General features: G+C 37.2%; 2 protein-coding genes across 2 annotated transcripts; one reads left to right on the forward strand and one right to left on the reverse strand.

Moving 5' to 3' along the window:
- Positions 1 to 276: 276 nt before the first annotated feature.
- Positions 277 to 10,159, forward strand: LOC104121087 (protein CutA, chloroplastic). Its single transcript, XM_009632982.3, has 6 exons — positions 277 to 474; positions 590 to 699; positions 7,837 to 7,899; positions 9,231 to 9,262; positions 9,408 to 9,502; positions 9,833 to 10,159. The coding sequence occupies exons 1-6, from the start codon at positions 311 to 313 to the stop codon at positions 9,915 to 9,917; spliced, it is 549 nt and encodes a 182-aa protein (XP_009631277.1). The 5' UTR covers positions 277 to 310; the 3' UTR covers positions 9,918 to 10,159.
- Positions 10,160 to 11,283: 1,124 nt separating this feature from the next.
- On the reverse strand, positions 11,284 to 14,205 carry LOC104121088 (14-3-3 protein 10). Its single transcript, XM_009632983.4, has 4 exons — positions 13,578 to 14,205; positions 12,117 to 12,239; positions 11,716 to 11,832; positions 11,284 to 11,616 (listed from the first exon to the last, which is right to left on the reverse strand). Exons 1-4 carry the CDS (start codon positions 14,073 to 14,075, stop codon positions 11,596 to 11,598), a joined length of 759 nt encoding a protein of 252 aa, XP_009631278.1. The 5' UTR covers positions 14,076 to 14,205; the 3' UTR covers positions 11,284 to 11,595.
- Between the last annotated feature and the right edge of the window lie 4,768 nt (positions 14,206 to 18,973).

Here is an 18,973-nt window from a genome sequence, read left to right on the forward strand (position 1 = left end):
GGACATTGAATCTTTAAATTATTTTCAAAGTTCTGTTGGATTAGTGGGATTACAGTATACCAATAATGTTGCAAACAAACGCCTAATTATACAAAATTTATATATATTTTGGCTATCGAATATAGATAGTTTCTTTGCGCATGCTAAAAGTGATATTTGTCCGAAGAAAAATATGGCTTTGAACTAGCCCACATATCTAGCCCAACCCAAATATAAGCCCAAAAATGGTAAATTGTAGAAAGTTTGAGGCGTACATGAAATATAAATAAAAGCAAATAATATAAAAGTAGAGTTAATAATCATATTACAGATGGCATTAACACTCTCAGCAATAGCATCATCGAGTCTAGTACGTCGTAGATTGCCCATAGTAGGCGCCTTCTGCGTTCTTACATTTGGTCTCTCTAATCTTTCAATACAAAGTTTTACTAAAACAGGTTCTGCTCATTCACTTCCCTTTCCACCTCTTTTACGGTAATTTCCATTTCTCTTGCAATATTTTTTTTAAATAATCAGAATCCTTAATTAGTTTGTGGGTTTTTGAGAAAAATAATACTTCTATCTGGGTTTTGTTTGCTTAATGTTTTAGGTCGAAATTAAGACAGAGTACGAGTGTTAGTGGTAGCATAAGAATGGAAGGAAGCAGCAAGATTGTTCCCAGCATTGTTGTCTATGTCACTGTTCCTAACAAAGAATTGGGTTTGTCTTACTAATATTTCTTCTGCTATTCAATTTATAATCTTTTGGTATTTCAGTGACTTAGATACTTGGTTTTATGCACTTTAGATGTTAATAGATAATTTGATGATTGCTGTTTATGATCCTCTAATGAAATGGTAATCAGGTTGAGGTTTTAGCTGAAATTTGAGCAGTGTTAGCACATTAAGATACTATACCATTGATCGTGATAGCTTCATTAGAGGATCATATACTATGTGTGGTTTAAACTCGGTTCTTCCATTCCTTTGTGCTTTTATATGATCACTGTGATTTCTGAGGCTGTGGATAGAATCTTTAGCATCATTATTGTTTACCCGAAAAACGGATAGAGTTTAATTTATACGTAGTTCTAAGGATACTTGGTATAGCTTGGTACAAATCGGAAAAGTATGTAGAAAAATATCGAATATTGACTGTAAAAAAGGAATGAAATACAAACCAAACTAAGTAAAAAATGATTTACGGATAAACAAGATGAATCAATGTACAAGGCTCACAAAAGGATAATTTCTCCTGTATCTATATGTGAATATCAATAATCTTTTCAATATGGGAGTGTGTGGATGCCTTAATGTTCCATCCTTTTACAGAAATAATAGTCACTCTTATATATTGGAGGAATCCTACTTTGGATATAATAAAATATACATAGTGGGGATCCCATGATAGATTAGTTAATTTAGCTTTTCCTTAATTCCTGCCGAGATTCTCTCCCCAAGTACGGCTACAACGGCTCTTGTCTCTTAGCTCGATCTTGGTCGGACTTGATATTGGTCGATCTCCAGATTTTGAGCTCGATACTAACTCGAGCTCGATGTTGACTCGGGCTCGGTATTGACTCGGGCTCGGATCTTGAGTTCGATGACGCCACTTCACATCATAGTTCGATTTGGACTCGAGCTCGATAATGACTTCGAGCTCCGTATTGATCGGTCCCTGAATCTTGAGCTTGGTAACCTGGCTTCGGTCTCATCTCGGTATTATGAAAACGACCCTCGGTGCATCATATTCCAATATTGACTAATCACATGAAGGGCAAAACCGGTTTTGACCGTATACAGATAGTCCCCTCGTTTCTCGGGAAGAATGTGGCGAGAAACGACATGATTTTCCAATGATACGACTAGATATACACTGACGTTTGCATTGAGCTTGACCATGACGTATGTGATAACTGTCCCGTCGGTCCAATTACCAAGGCATTAAATGTGTGTCAGACGATGGTCGGCCACTGCTGATATTGAACCGTCATTGCCAACTCTATAAATAGTCCCTCTCTTTACCATTTTTTACTTTTAGATCTTCAATCTCTAAATCTTCTAAGTTCTTTTTCGCATCTTCTGAGTTCTTCATCTGTAAATCTGTGAATTTCACTGCAAATTTCTTTCTCAAAACACCAAAATACTTCTGATCTTTGTTCATAGAAATTTAGATGGCCAAAACGTCAAAAACTGTTCCTCAAAAAGAGAACGCCTCTTCATCGTGGCCTGCCGGCGACAAAACACTGGTGGAGCCAAGACTTGAGGAGTGTGTTCCCGGGGTGTGTGTTCTCACTTCTGATTTTAAGACCGATAAAGCCTCGTCGGTTCCCGGTCGATGCGAGCCAGTATCGAGGTATATGTGCTCGATAACTGAGGGATACCTCAAGCAGGTAAAGAAAGATTACAACTGGGAGACCAAAGAAGTGATAATCCCGTCTCCCGAAGAAGATATTACTACTCATGTGAAAGGGTTTTTAAGTATTTATACTTACCCTTTTACGTTGGGTCCCCTCGACTCTGTTGTCATCGATTTTTGCCGCCAACATCGCATAACCCTAGGCCAAATCCGTCCTTCTTTTTGGCGAATCATTATTCTGATCCGCTTCTTTGTAAACAAAATCGAGGGGATGTCTTTCACCCTCGACCACCTCATCAGGTTGTACAGCCTCTATCGTCATCTTCGACCGACGAACCTAAGTTTGCAAGAGCGCCGGCCTTGCTGTTTTGTTCTCGAGGTACATGTTGCAAAGTCCATTCCTTAAATTGATGTAGAGTCACTTATAATTTATCCAAGTACCTCTCCATTCGGTCTTCTCGGACTTCAAAAGTCCCGTTGGCTTGATTTACCACGAGGAGGGAATCACATTTAGCCTCTATGACCTCGGCTCCCAAGCTTCTAGCTAGTTCGAGACCTGTAATCACGGCCTCAAACTCGGCCTCATTGTTAGTCAATTTTGTAGTTTTAATAGACTGTCTAACTATATTACCTGTGGGTGATTTTAGTACGATGCCTAGTCCGGGCCTCTTTGCGTTCGAGGCACCGTCCGTAAAGAGGGTCCAGACTCCCGAGGAGGTACCCGATTTTATCAATAGTTCTTTTTCAATCTCAAGTATGAGGGTTGGCGAAAAGTCAGCCACGAAGTCTGCTAAGATTTGAGACTTGATAGCGGTCCGGGGTCGATACTCGATATCGTACCCACCGATTTCTATGGCCCATTTGGCCAATCGACCCGAAAGCTCGGGTTTGCACAAAATGTTTCGAAGAGGATAAGTTGTTTCAACATGTATCGAATGAGATTGGAAATATGGTTTTAATTTCCTAGAGGCGCTTATTAAAGCAAGCGCTAATTTTTCTAAGTGTGGATATCTAGTTTCGGCCTCGCCTAAGGTCCGACTGATATAATAAATAGGGAATTGCGTACCTCGTTCTTCTCGAACCAGGACTCCACTTACCGCTATCTCCGAGACATCTAAGTACAAGTAAAGTTGTTCGTCCACTTTCGGGGTATGAAGCAGAGGCGGGCTCGATAAATACCGCTTTAGTTCTTCCAAAGCGTGTTGGCATTCCGGAGTCCATGCAAAGTTGCTTTTCTTCTTAAGCAGTGAGAAAAATCGGTGGCTCCTATCTGAGGATCTCGAAATGAATCGTCCCAAGGCGGTTATTCTCCCCGTTAACCTTTGCACGACCTTCGCATTATCTACTACTGTGATGTCCTCGATAGCTTTGATTATCGGGGTTGATTTCGATTCCTCGGTTGGATACCATGACACCAAGAAACTTGCCTGAGCCAACCCCGAATGCACATTTTTCGGGGTTGAGCTTCATATTGTACTTCTTTAGCACGTCGAAAGTTTCCTGCAAATGTTGTAAATGGTCCTCTGCTCGCAGGGACTTAACTAACATGTCATCAATATAAACTTCCATTAATTTCCGTATTTGTTTTTCGAACATTCGATTTACTAGGCGTTGATAAGTCGCACCAGCATTTTTTAGACCGAATGGCATTACGTTATAATAATAGGTGCCGTACTTGGTGACAAACGAGGTCTTTTCTTGATCCTCCGAGTTCATTTGTATCTGGTTGTACCCAGAATAGGCATCGAGAAAACTGAGAGTCTTGTGGTCGGCCGTGACATCGATCATACGATCGACGCTAGGCAAAGGAAAGGAATCCTTAGGGCATGCTTTGTTCAAGTCTTTATAATCTATACACATTCTAAGTTTGTTTCCTTTTTTAGGGACCACCACCACATTTGCTAGCCATTCGGGGTATTTTAACTTCTCGAATGCATCCTTTTTTAAGAAGTTTGGTTACCTCGTCCTTGATGAAGGCATGTTTGACCTCGGACTGGGGCCTTCTTTTTTTGCTTTATCGGACGGAATTTTGGATCCAAGCTTAGTCTATGAGTGGCTATCTCCGGTGGGACCCCTGTTATGTCGAGATGGGACCAAGCGAAACAGTTTATGTTAGATATAAGAAATTGAATAAGCTTTTTCCTGAGCTCGGGATCTAACCCCGTGCCCAGATATACCTTTCGTTCGGGCAGATGTTTGATTAGCGTGATTTGCTCCAGTTATTCGACCGTTGAATGGGTAGCATCGGAATCATCGGGGACCACGAAGGATCGAGGGATCCCATGTTCATCATCTTCGTCGGTCTTCTGATTCTTTAGTTGGGTCGAAGCTGACGTTTGTGATTGCTATTTGGCATTCCGCTCCCCCTTCGAATCCGATCCTTTTGTCGATGATAGTGAAGATATCAGAATTACTTCATCAACGACAAACATCTCTTTCGCGGCCGGTTGCTCTCCATAGACCGTTTTGACTCCCTCCGATGTTGGGAATTTCAGAACCTGGTGGAGAGTCGAGGGTACAGCTCTCATATTGTGGATCCACGGTCTTCCAAAAAGGGCGTTATACCTCATGTCGCCTTCGATTACGTGAAACTTCGTTTCTTGGATAGTTCCGGCCACGCTTATTGGCAGAATTATCTCGCCCTTAGTAGTCTCACATGCCATATTGAATCTGTTTAGAACCAGGGTTGCGGACACAACCTGGTCCTGTAGACCGAGCTGCTCTACGACTTTCGATCTAATAATGTTGGCCGAACTACCTGGATCAATTAACACACGCTTAACTTGAGTTTTATTCATAAGTACACATATTACCAGTGCATCGCTATGGGGTTGCATGACTCCTTCTGCATCTTCATCATTAAAGGACAAAGTTCCTATGGGTGCGTAATCCTGAGTCCGGGATCGCTTCTCTCTTACGATCGACATCTTCGTGTGTTTAAGCACCGACTCCTGGGGTATCGATCCCACCAATGATCATGTGGATGATGTGTTGCGGCTCTTCTTGTTCGTTTTGTCTACTGAAACCCCTGTTTTTGAAATGGTTTTTGGCCCAATCACTTAAAAATTCTCGAAGGTGCCCTTTATTGAATAACCAGACTATCTTCTCTCTCGGCTTCCTGCAATCTTCCGTTCTGTGGGCATGAGTGCCATGATATTCACACATTTGATTGGGATTCCTCTGGGCAGGATCGGTCTGCAGAGGTCAAGGCCATTTAGTATCTTTGATGCGTTCGATAGCCGACACGATGGCAGATGCATCGATGTTGAAGTTATATTCCGATAATCGTGGTGCTTACTTAGGTCCGGTATGCCTGTCGAACTCGTTCCTGTTCATAATCCCCCGAGACCCTTTGCCTCGATCACTTCTTTTATCGCCTTGTACGGGGTTACGTCTTGGTTCGTTACCCCTATGATCTTCACTATACGGCCGGTATCGGTCCCTGATCGGTCTTTGTTCTCGGTTGATGTCTCTTTTAATAACGGACCCAGAACCCAACTGGTCGTCTTCAACTCTGATCTTCGATTGATACCGATTGTGTACATCGGCCCAGATAACAGCTGGATACTCGATAAAGTTCTGCTTCAACCGTCGTGAAGCTATCGAGCTTCGTTCGTTCAGACTTTGAGTGAAAGCTTGAACAGCCCAATCGTCTGTGACTGGTGGTAGGTCTATTCGTTCCATTTGGAAACGAGATACGAATTCTCTTAGCATCTCGTTATCTTTTTGTCTTACCTTGAAAAGGTCCGACTTCCTGGTCTCGACCTTTATGGCTCCAGCATGTGCTTTTACGAAAAAATCTGCAAGCATAGCAAAAGAATCGATACCGTTAGACGATAAATTATGATATCATATCATTGCTCCCTTTGACAGGGTTTCACCGAATTTTTTCAATAATACAGATTCGATCTCGTCGTCCTCTAGGTCGTTCCCTTTAATGGCACATGTGTAAGAGGTGATGTGTTCGTTGGGGTCGGTCGTTCCATTATATTTAGAAATTTTAGGCATGCGGAACTTCTTGGGGATCTGTTTCGGAGCTGCGCTCGGGGGAAGGGTTTTTGTACAAATTTTTTTGAATTCAAGCCTTTCATGTCGGTGGTGCCCCCTGGAGTTATACGTTTCCACCTTTTTGTCATTTGCTTCAATCCTCCTTTCTCTTGACTCTATTCGTTTTGTCAGTTCGTCGAACATCTTAACTATTTCGGGATTAGTCCCCGATTCTTGCTCGTTTGACCTTACTACAGCTGGCCCCGTTTTGTGGGTGACTTCTTGGGGTGGACTGGGTTCGAGCCTGGTCGGTGCATGGGTTTGGCTCTGCAACTAGGCTATTGCTACTTGTTGAGCTTGCAACATTTCGAAAATCATATGCAAGCTGATTCCATTTTCCTCAGCGTTTTGGGTATTTCGAGCTGCAGATCGAGTTCCACCATGAATGCTATTTTCAGGGTTGGAACGTTGGTTTGCCTCGATAGCCACATGTGAATTAACGTCTATTGGCTCTTCGACCCGAGCTCCAACGGGATCGACAAGCGGCCTTTCACCTCCGGGCGTTAAGTTGTTGTTCTCATCTGGAAGGCCAGCTTCGTTGTCGATAGGTATGGTCATTAATTGTAAATTCGTCGTTTTCAGCCTGAAATCAAAGATACTTCCAAGAGCAAGTGTAAAATATTGTGTTTCACAGAGATTCGTACCAAATAACCACTATTATCCTTAGCCCCACGGTGAGCGCCAAACTGTTTACCCGAAAAACGGATATAGTTGAATTTATACGTAGTTCTAAGGATACGCGTATAGCTTGGTATAAATCGGAAAAGTATGTAGAAAAATATCGAATATTGACTGTAAAAAAGGAATGAAATACAAACCAAACTAAGTAAAAAACGATTTACGGATAAGCAAGATGAGTCAATGTACAAGGCTTACAAAAGGATAATTTCTCCTGTATCTATATGTGAATATCAATAATCTTTTCAATTTGGGAGTGTGTAGACGCCTTAATGTTCCATTCTTTTACGGAAATGATAGCCACTCTTTTATAGTGGAGGGATCCTACTTTGAATATAATAAAAAATATATAGTGGGGATCCCATGATAGATTAGTTAATTTAGCTTTTCCTTAATTCCTGCCGAGATTCTCTCCCCAAGTGCGGCTACAACGGCTCTTGTCTCTTAGCTCGATCTTGGTTGGACTTGATATTGGTCGATCTCCATATTTCGAGCTCGATACTGACTCGAGCTCGATGTTGACTCGGGCTCGGGTCTTGAGTTCGATGATGCCACTTCACATCATAGTTCTATTTGGACTCGGACTCGATAATGACTTCGAGCTCGGTATTGATCGGTCCTTGAATCTTGAGCTTGGTAACCTGGCTTCGGATCTCATCTCGGTATTATGAAAACGATCCTCGGTCCATCATGTTCCAATCTTGACTAATCACATGAAGGGCAAAACCGGTTTTGGCCGTATACAATTATCTTGGATTCATGGCTGTTTTGCAGGTAAGAAACTGGCAGGGAGCATAGTGAAGGAGAAACTTGCAGCATGCGTTAATCGAGTACCAGGCAAGCACAACTCCTTATTAGTGCTCTTACTAGCTGATGTAACCTTCGTTTTGCTTTCTTGCATCAACTGGATGATCCACTTTTCAAAGTATATTTGCCGTCATTTGCCTGTTTAGACCTTAGCAATTCAACTTTAGTTCAACATGCTTGCTATTACCGCTGTGCTTGAGAAAGTGTGGTTCACTCTTGTTGTCATGAATTGAATTATAGTACAGAGTGCTAATTCCTCGTCATTTCCTAGTCGCACTTAGCATTGGAACTTAGAAATTTGATTCATGTAATGTCTCGTCAATGATATAAGCATTATGTTGGCTACAAGATTGTTAACCATGGAGTGCTTTAGATTTTTTAGTTTTTTTATAATGTGCGATAAAGAACTTGGATATATAAACTCAATATATTGCTGTTTCACTTGTTTATTGCTCGTGGTGTTGTGTGCTTTTGACTACACTCCCTTTCCGGAGATTGAACTTCATTGAGATGTTGGTTCCATGGTTTTTCTTTGATGTGGTTTGGCTGCTACGACGTTGAAAATATTAATGTCCACTTTTCTCGTTTTCTCTTAGAGAAACTAGATTCTCAAAAGATCAATACTTTAAATAATTGAAGGGGGATATGCATTGAAATTTCGTAAAATGTCAAACACCAGGGTAATGTGGAATGTGTGTAGGGGACCTTTTTATTGGACATGTAATCTGAATGGCAAATCGAGAGGAGCGGCTTTTAGGACTTAATTTCTCATTCTAGGGTGTTGTGTCCGGATAAGCCTCTGATAATAGGGAATAAATTTTGGGTGGAAAGGGTTAAAGACAGTAGGATTTGGTAATTGAACAAGGAGATTATCAATAATTTTTTTTTAAAAAAAAACGAGGTGTAAAGAGCACGGCGCTGTTCCTGGGGCATGTGTACAGTTTATGCATATTTTGAAAGAACGGTGTAAAGACTAGCTTTTGGGACCAGATCCTTTTGATAATTTGGAGTAGGTAGGAGTTGCAGGATGAAACATGATGTTTTAGCGACTCAGATGGTGTAATATTGATCTTTCCCTTGTATCATATGAGAAGTTCTCATTATGTTTGTGGCATTGCTTCAAATTAGGTAACCGTTATTTGGGAAAAAACTAATGTGCAAGTTAACCATGCATGTGGCTCTCAGCATTCGCTTACATGTTTAGTAGACTTTCGGTGGCAGAGTTACTCGTATGCAAGCAAAAATTAATAATTTTGCTGGTCTCTTCATTAGCCTTCTTTCCTAAGTTGATACTTTTTTACATTACAAGTACTTCAAGAAGCTTGTGGATGCATAAGTGAATTGATGTGCTGTGTGTGCAGGCGTTGAATCAGTGTACGAGTGGGAAGGAGAGGTAAGACTCTTTGTCAATCTGGCTTTTCTCCTCCATGCTTCAGTTACCAGACAGTTCAGCTTTGATTGGGACCAATTTTTCTCAGTACATTATAGGTGTCGTCTTGTTTCCTAAGAATAATTTTGTTTTTTGTTGTTGTTAACAGGTACAGACTGATTCTGAAGAGCTGCTTATAATCAAGACCAGGGAATCCCTTTTGGAAGCTCTTACAGAACATGTGAAGGCCAACCATGAATATGAGTAAGTCTTTACATTTTGCTCTTGTTTTCTGCATTGGTTAGACAAACTTGGCACAGGTCATCCTTTTTGAATATCTGGTTCTAATGTTAAAAAAAGGGAATTAGAAGGAATACAGATTTTTCATGTACAATAATATGTGTGCCATATGATATCTCATCCTTCTATCAACCGGTGATAGCCTGCAATTTCTGCTCCAAAAATTTCACACTTATTATTAGTCTTTGGTGCAATAAGCTTATTGTTATCTTGCTCAAACATTATTACCCGAGAAGAGGGTGTAAAGACTGCAGACAGAATATTCTGATCCTTTCTTTTGCTTGTTGCTTGCAGTGTTCCTGAAGTGATTGCCATGCCAATAGTTGGTGGCAGCCCCCAGTACCTAGAATGGCTCAAGAACAGCACTAGGGAAAAATGATTAAGCCAAGACAAGCTTGTTCAACTTTAGCCTGTAGTTATGTTGGACAATGTCCCTTGCTCCTATGTCTAGCGCTTATCAAAGACAAATATTAATGTTTATTTCGTGTTTTTGTCTAATAGTTATTACTCAAAACAGTCAAACTATGTGGGTAGTCCTGAACTTGATGCGAGCTCTCATATCTATCTCTAATAATATCTTAAATGCCTGTGTTTATTTATGGCATTGCTTCTTGTATTCCACACAGGTCTACAGTGCTACACTACCTCCTCTTCCTCCTTTTCCTTATTTTTTTTTGGCTTCAAACAGTGTAATACTACTGCTAGATCTCCATGTGGCATGATAAGGAATCCTAGAAAAGATCGATTGAGACTCTCTTCGGTCTGCATGCCTGGGAGCTGCTCAAACAAAGAAGAGTCTGGTCCAGTCTGAGTTCAGGCACGGCCGGTCCGTAATGGCGCTGGGCGAGGGTGCCACTATGCCCCTTAGTGACTCGAACGGTCCTTCGACATCCTTTTAAATTATGAATTTGGAGTGCAAACCTTACCAGTGTGTTGAATATGAAGTTTATGAAGAACTCGTTGAGCTTTTGTTAGGTATGTCTCCCAATTTTTCTCATGAGAATAAACTGCTGTGGAGGTATATACATGTTTGTATAATGGTGAAGGGACGAGACTCTCAGAAAAATTATGGGTACCAGTCTTCTCTCTTATCCATCGACTAATATTCAGGAAAGCTCTTTATCCTCTTGCTTGAATTGAAATACTTTGGGGGGTTTGTGTCGAAAAATTGTTTTTATCTGAAGTCGAAGTTGGATCTCCTAGCCTCTTATTTTTTATTTCTAAGAATTGGATCTCGCTATTTATAGATCAGCAGTATCACCATTTGCAAAATGCGTATTCCATTAAGACATGTTCTCTTGATCCATCTTGAAAAATTATGTACTTGAAAAACACAGAATTATTCAACCAAAGATCACCGAGGTAGTCAATTCGGTTATTCCAACAAAAACTACCAAGGTAGTCATTATCAAACTAAAAGAGAACATAGTTATAGCACCAAAAGCACATTTATATGAATACAAACTTGAAATAATGCTCTAATCACGATTTGCCTGAGCGCAATTATGAGATTTAAGTTGTGAAACTTGTAGTATACTATTTATGAAGTCGTGAAACTTGTGGACTAATTTATAAAGCAGCTATTGCGGTTAATACCAGAGCTCCAACGTATTATAACAATGTCACAGAGAAACAGAGAGCAACATTCCTTGATTCCTTGTGACAGCAGGTAACCAACCACCATGGAAGTTTGTAAAATAGTCATCAAAGCTTCTCGTTTTCTCAGAACGAAGAAAATAAAAAACTCATAAAAAGCACACCCATTTAAATTTTCTTATAATAACTCAAGCTTACACAATACCAGGTTTGACTGTTCGCGGCTAAAAAAAGGAAAAGGAAATTCTAACGCCAGCAACTGATACCAACATAAAAGAAATGCAGAAAATATGGCAATTTAACTCCTAGCTTTTCCAAGTTCCATACCACCATAAGTCAAATATCGAATACATAATGTCAAGAGACAAGAGGAGCTGTCCTTTTTCTTATACAACAAGTCAGCAAAAGGCAAATGACATTTGGAGCCCACCCCTTAAAAGAGATGATGAGTCGGCATACAATCAAGACTCATCCAACTGATCCTGCATTAAGCACATGACAACAATTAAAGAAAGTTTTATTAAGTAGAGAAATCAAGTTTCAGAGTTAAACTACACGTTTGCCTCAACAGAAGCACCTACCTGAGCATCTGAGGTCCAAAGTGTGAGATTGTCTCGTAGGAGTTGCATTATGAGGGTGCTATCCTTGTAAGATTCTTCACCTAAAGTGTCCAGCTCAGCTATGGCTTCCTCAAAAGCCTAAACAGGTAGACAAACATATCAACCAAATGCAATATGATTATGGACCCTCTAACACAACTAGACTAACTGGCGTCTATAATGGAGTAATAGATATATTAAAAACTGATGCAAATCGTAAATGATCCATCTGCAGGTTAGCTTCAAAATTGATTGAAGAGGGACAAATACAAGGCTCACACTCGTGCCCAACTAGCGCCTTAGGTTAACCTTGACTATAAGAGCTGCACATGAAAAGCACATAAAATTCATAGCATATCTGCAACAGAAACACCAATTTTTACCTGTTTTGCCATACTACAAGCTTTGTCAGATGAGTTCAGAATCTCAAAGTAGAAGACTGAAAAATTAAGTGCAAGACCCAGCCTTATAGGATGTGTTGGAGGCAGATCTGCTAGTGCAATTTCCTTCAATAATAACAAAGAAAAGAAAATAGAATCAGCAAAACTGAAAGTCCCAACCATAAGATGGAACTTTGCATACAACACCAACTGCAAACATATGACCATTCAAGATTTGACCAACTGTCGAAACCGATAAACACAGGCATGCCAGACTAACATTTTTCGAAAATTAACTGAATGTCCAGAGGGAGCCAAAACCGAGAAATAAAAACTCCAGGTTAAATCAACTGAATGTCTTCTATACAGTTTCTAAATACCTGCAGCATAATAAGAAAGCCTTTGCATGTGAAATTAATTTTGTTATTCAGACACTCAATCTCACGACAAGAAAATTGAACCTAGAGGGTTTCTAACTACATCAATGATGCAACTAAAGCTAAACTGGCTTAAGCCTAACCGATGTGCATATCCTTGGATATTCACTAACATTGACCAGTCTACAACTGATCTCCTAACTTTGCACAGCAAGGACTTCTTATAATTTCAGTCCAATCTTTAATTTCAAACAAGCATAAAGACAAATTGGTGTTGAGAGACCCTTCTTGGATGGAAATGACACTTCAACTGATACAAATATGAAACACCACACCAGAAAAGCGACATCTCTTAACAAAACAGAGTAAGGCTACAATCTGCAGATCACAAAGCTTTGTCCCTTCTTTTCCTCTTAGTTGTCGTAATTTTTTTTATAAGATTCTTAGTTGTCTTTCAATGGTCAAAGATGGCAATGCAAAGGAACAATCAACTGAAGATGCAGCTTAAACACTCATCTCGCCACCTATCAACATTTTAGTAAAATCTGTGATGGAAAAAAGATGCAACAGAAAAATCGAAACTTACACACTAATATAAGAATCTCCGCCACAATCTCAACTCAAAAGAACTAAATCCAGATCACAATGGCTAAATTTTTACAATCCATATTGAACTCTAACTACAATTTCAAGATGCATTATCGCCATCGCAATACTAATCCTGCTATCACACAAGTAACTAGGAACACCTAGATGCAATTCATTTCTCACAATTTCATCCATATTAGTTAGGTTAATATATATGTAACAGAAAAAACTAAACTGCAATAGAAAATCAAACCCCATTTAACATTCTCCACAACAGTCTCAGCACAAATACAGAAAATCCAGATCAGAATGACTAAAATTAATTCTCTATGTTCAAGTCGAAATCTAGCTACAGTTTTCTACATTTACTTCACGATCTATACGATGATCCTACTATCATAACAAGTAATTAAAACATCCAAGACTTAGTTTGCCCTAATCTGAAGAACAGTAAAAAGCACAAACTCAAAACCTAGAAAAAAGTCAACTAAAACAGTACCTGAGCAGCCTTATAAGAATTCATAGTGTCTTCAGCAGCTTGCTTCCGCTCATCTCCAACCTTAAACTCCGCTAGATACCGGTAATAATCACCTTTCATTTTGAGGTAAAACACCCTCGATTCACCCGTAGAAGCAGACGGCACGAGATTCGACTCGAGCAACTTGAGTATACCAGCACAAACCTCCGTTAACTCATTCTCAACTTTACCTCTGTACTCCTTAACGAGCGACACGTGTTCTTCGTTCTTACGCGATTCCTCTTTCTGTTCAATGGAGGATACGATACGCCACGCGGCACGAAGAGAGCCGATCACGTTTTTGTAAGCGACGGAAAGGAGGTTTCGTTCCTCGACGGTGAGTTCGGCGGCGGGAGTGGAACTGAGGACTAGTTTGTCCATGTACTGGACCATTTCTTCATAGCGTTCGGCTTGTTCGGCGAGTTTGGCTAAGTAGAGGTATTGTTCGCGGCTGAGATTGTCTGTGAGCAGAGCCGCCATTGTTGTTGTTGTAGAGAGAGAGTTTAGGCGAAAGAGAATGGATTCTCGACAGAGTGTGTGTGTGCGTGAGAGAAAGAGAGAGACTTTTATGTGCTTTTTCTGCCCTTTTTCTTTGGCTTGTTTTGATTTTTCTGGGAGAATATGTCTGGGCTTAATAACCCCTAAACTTTACGCGGATTATTAGTTACACCCTAAACTATTCGTGATTTTAATTAAACTTGACTTTTTAGGAGCAATTATCTCCTTGGATGCTGATGTGGTAAAGAATATTGGTGCAAGCACATGAGAGTGAAGAAAAATTAAAAAATTAATTTTCAAGTAGGTTATTTTTTAACTTTTAATTATCATATAATTATATATAATAATTTATTTATTACAAATATATATTTCTTCTTGCTTCATCTTAACATATAACATGTACTTTACTCTAACTTTTATTCTTTTTAATTTCTTCTATAGATATAATATCTATTTGTTACAACTACATATTTCTTCTTTTTTTTAGGCCAAATTTGTTAAAGTTTGGTTAGAACTCCGTCATTTTAGCCAAATAGAAATTTTTTAGCAAATATAATAGAGTACTAGTTGTGTATTTTCTGTTATTTTTTTCTTTAGATTAATGTCTATTTATTTTAATTGTGTATTTTTATTTTCGAGTTAAATCAGTAAAAAAAATGGCTACAACTCCATTATTTTTTACCAAATAAAAAGGTATAGCCAAAATAATGAACTTGCAATTGTACACTCTTTTTATTTCTTCTTTTGATGCAATGACTATTTGTTTCAACTATGTATTTTTTGTTTTCCGGTAACATCTGTAAAAAATATATTTTAGAGCTCCATAATTTAGAGCTAAATAAAAAATTATAGCCAAAATAATAAAAATCAAACTATATATTTTTTATATCCTTTTAGACGCCTTGACTGTTTAATTCAACTGTATAAATCTTTATTTTCAGGTCAAATTCAAGAAACAATAACTAAAACTTTATTATTTTTAGCCAAATAAAAAATATTAGCCTAAATAATGTAGTTCTAGCCAAGTTTTATTATAAATATTATTCGAAAAAGATTATCTAAAATAGTAACACACTTAAAAAGGTATAAAGTATATTTTATTTTTCAAAAAATGCCATATGGACAGGAAAATTCACGTGGCATGCGAGTGCATATCACTTTCTTAGGATGAGATCGTCCAAGGGGGTAACAACTATCGAATAACCAAGTACATGGTGTAATTAAGACCACGAATAATTCAAGAATGTAATCAATAATACGTGCCAAATTTAGGGGGTTTTAAGGTATTTTGCCTATAAGTACGTACTTAATTTAGGGAAAAAATTAGTCTATTGTTTCAATTTATGTGACTGAGTTTACTCAGTATGGTACTATATAAGACAAAAGAAATTTTAATTTTTTTAGTCTTGAAAACTTAAAAGGCTAAAAGTTTATAATATGAGACTTTTAATTTATGTAGCTATAATAAGAGTAATATGAGTAAAATAAAAAGTTTAAAGTTAAATTATTTTTAAATATATAAATATATTATTCATCTAATAAGAAAAATATATTACATAAAATTAAATGAGAGAGATTACTAAGTACTGTTAACAACTAAAAAAGAGAAAAACTTATGTTAACATCATTGTAAAAGAAAAGGGGTTAAGTATTCAAATAATAACTGTCAAATAATAGCGCTATTTTAGTCCCCAAATAAAAAAGTATACGAGATACTTAAAAACCTATTTGGAAGGCCATATTGTAATTGAATTTAAATGTAATTTGATATAATTATATAATTTTAAATTATTTTTTTATTGTCTGGTTATTGGTTAAGTAGTTAATTAATTAGCATGAAGTATGGTATAATCGAGTATCGAGGAGAGCGAGTAGACTTTCCAATTTTCAAAGAAAATGTAAAAATTGCTTGTAATTACATCATATGTATATGCAGATATATTTGTTACACATTAAGGTTTTTTAACCTGCTCATCTTTTTTTTTTATATCTGTTGTTAACTTTTATTTTAAAATAAAAAATAGATATAGAACTATATAAATTATACATATGCAGTTAAATATGATATTTGAACTTACACTGTAATTATTTCATAGAAAACAAACAAGTCATAATTACTATATCGTTAATAACTAGGTTGTGTAATTTCCAACTACGCCATTAAAATTTCAGCTAAAATCAATAACGGACAAGCTATATTGTTAAATGAAAAAACAATTAGAGATTAATTACAATTAAATAATCAGCTTTACAGTAAAAAAGTTAAATGCATAAAATTCAAAACAATAATGGGCTTTAGCTACCTATACCATTGAGCCATCTGGTTGCTGCAATCCAAAGTACTTACTTTTGAAAATTCATTTTGACAAACTCCTTTGGTGGGATAAGTATAGAGATTTTTTCATTCTTATATCATATTTTAAATTTATTCGTTTTTTCTTATAATTTTTATACAATTGAATCAATAAGTGTCCTTCCATCCTCTTTTCTTTCTCTTCTACTCTTTCCATGTTCCCTGTCGCCTCCCCCCTAATCCCTATAGTTATCGGAAAACGGTCCATTACATTTCTGAATCAAACCTCAGTACAAATCAAAAGACCTCGGTCATTTTCATTTCTTGATTTTAAAATTATTGACCCAAGCCCTAACAAATCATATTCAATCGTCTCCAAACTTCGGGTTCAGCTTTGTATTAGTATTTCCAACAAGAATTTATGCTATCTAGTTGATTTCTCACACAAAATTTGAATCTCAAATGAAACTTAGCTTCTCCAAAGTGCGATGATGACGTTTTTAATGGTGAAACTCGAACTTTCTCTACCCAAATTATTCAGTTCACGTCAATATTCAAGTTTTCAGTCCAAATAAACATGAAGTAGTGCACACGAGTTGATTTGGAATTCATTCTCTTATTTTCTTTCTTTAACAAATCGAGTAAAAAAAGAATAATGTGTGGCACAACATCATACAAATTAAAAATAAATCTCATACATATTTGATACAAAGTTGATACACTTACAACAACATACAAACTAAAGATAAATTTCATACAACTAATTATATAGCATACAACATATCCACAACTTTTATACATCATTCTTACATAGTTAAATACAACTATAATATTATACAACTTCAATATAATTTTTATATAAATTTTATATAATATGTCTTTTGTATATATTTTGTTATGTGGTGTGTTCTTTCCTCTCTGAAATTCCAATCAAAATTTTCTCTTTTAACACAAAGTTGATACATATCAATAATTTTATGCAAAAAGAGTATTTATAACTTAAATACAAATTTCATATAATGATTTATATAGTATACAACTTATTTTCAACTTTCTTACATTCAAATAATTTTTTTTTTAACTACACTAAATACAACTTAAATACAATTTACATATCTTCTTCTTCTTCTTCTTCTTCTTCTTCTTCTTCTTCTTATATGATGTGTTCTTCTACCTCTCTGAAATTCCAATCAAAATTTTCTCTCTTAATACAAAATTGATACATATCAATAATTTTATACAAAAAAGAGTATTTATAACTTAAATATAAATTTCATATAACGATTTATATAGTATACAACTTATGTTCAAATTTCTTACATTCAAATAAAAAATATTTAACTACGACCGAATACAACTTAAATAAATGATTCGAAACTTTTTAATGGTTGCCAGTGGTGGAGAGTCAAACATCTTCAAATTTTATTGATTCACAATTTGAATTTGACCACCAACTATGCAACATGAAAGAAAATTGCTAAGTTAAAACTCTATATTCAAACGACTGAAACCCATTGATGAATTTCATGAAGAAAAAAGGAGAAAGGAGATGAGAAAAGAGAGAACCAGAGAAGATCGAAGAAAAAAATAAGGCTGATGAAAGAGCAGAGACGAGAAAATATAGAGAGAGGGAGGGGAAAATTGGATACTTATTAAGGGATAACTGACATTCCCTAATATTAAAATATACTCATTTAAAACTCCACAAATTTGTATATAAGTGATAAATTATATATCAACTTATAATTAAATTAAAACTTCAATAGTACAACAACAACAATAACAACAACCCAGTAAAATCTCACTAATGGGGTCTGGAGAGGGTAGTGTGTACGCAGACCTTACCCCTACCCCAAAGGAGTAGAGAGGCTGTTTCCGAAAGACCCTCGGCTCAAGAAAACAAAAAGACAAAAGGAGATAATATTAGTATCACCACAACAATCATAGAAAAATAGGAACACCATGAAATGCAGAAGAAAGATGCAAAGAAAAAACGATAGCTAGTAAATAGGACATGCACTGAAAAGCGAAGTAGTAAAATACAACATTGCCACTAACTATCTTAGACAAAAACCCTACATGGCTAGTCCCACATTGGTACTAAGTAAGTCAAGACTCAACTACATCCTAACCTACAACTCTAATACTCGACCTCCACATCTTCCTATCAAGTGTCATGTCCTCGAAAATCTGGAGCCTCGCCATATCCTGTTGTCACGACCCCAAATTTCCTCCGTAGGATGTCGTGATGGCACTTAGTCTCTAAGACTAGGTAAGCCTATCAATGCGGAATAATAATAATATCTTAAATAAATATACTACAATTCAAACAATTTTAACTCCCAAAATACGGTAGAAATAAGTCACAAGCTTCTAAGAATTCATTCTTTATGTCTCTATACATCAGAGTCTAAAGCAAATAAGGAAGACAAGATAGTAAGATAGGAGGGGACTCCGGAGTCTGCGGACACTGGCAGATATACCTCGAAGTCTCCTCGTACAGCTAGTTTAGTGATGCCTGGTCTGATAAGATATACTTGGATCTGCACAAAAAGATGTGCAGAAGTGTAGTATGAGTACACCACAA

This window comes from Nicotiana tomentosiformis, chromosome 4 (genome assembly GCF_000390325.3).
Source record: "Nicotiana tomentosiformis chromosome 4, ASM39032v3, whole genome shotgun sequence".
NCBI lineage: Eukaryota > Viridiplantae > Streptophyta > Magnoliopsida > Solanales > Solanaceae > Nicotiana > Nicotiana tomentosiformis.

Coding starts and splice junctions, on each gene's coding strand:
- LOC104121088 (XM_009632983.4), bottom strand. CDS start 14,075: ATGGCGGCTCTGCTCACAGACAATCTCAGCCGCGAACAATACCTCTAC. Junction 11,833..12,116: donor CTTGTAGTATGGCAAAACAG/GTAAAAATTGGT, acceptor CTACCTGTTTAG/GCTTTTGAGGAAGCCATAGC. Junction 11,617..11,715: donor TTTGGACCTCAGATGCTCAG/GTAGGTGCTTCT, acceptor TGCTTAATGCAG/GATCAGTTGGATGAGTCTTG.
- LOC104121087 (XM_009632982.3), top strand. CDS start 311: ATGGCATTAACACTCTCAGCAATAGCATCATCGAGTCTAGTACGTCGT. Junction 475..589: donor CCCTTTCCACCTCTTTTACG/GTAATTTCCATT, acceptor TTAATGTTTTAG/GTCGAAATTAAGACAGAGTA. Junction 9,263..9,407: donor TGTACGAGTGGGAAGGAGAG/GTAAGACTCTTT, acceptor TGTTGTTAACAG/GTACAGACTGATTCTGAAGA.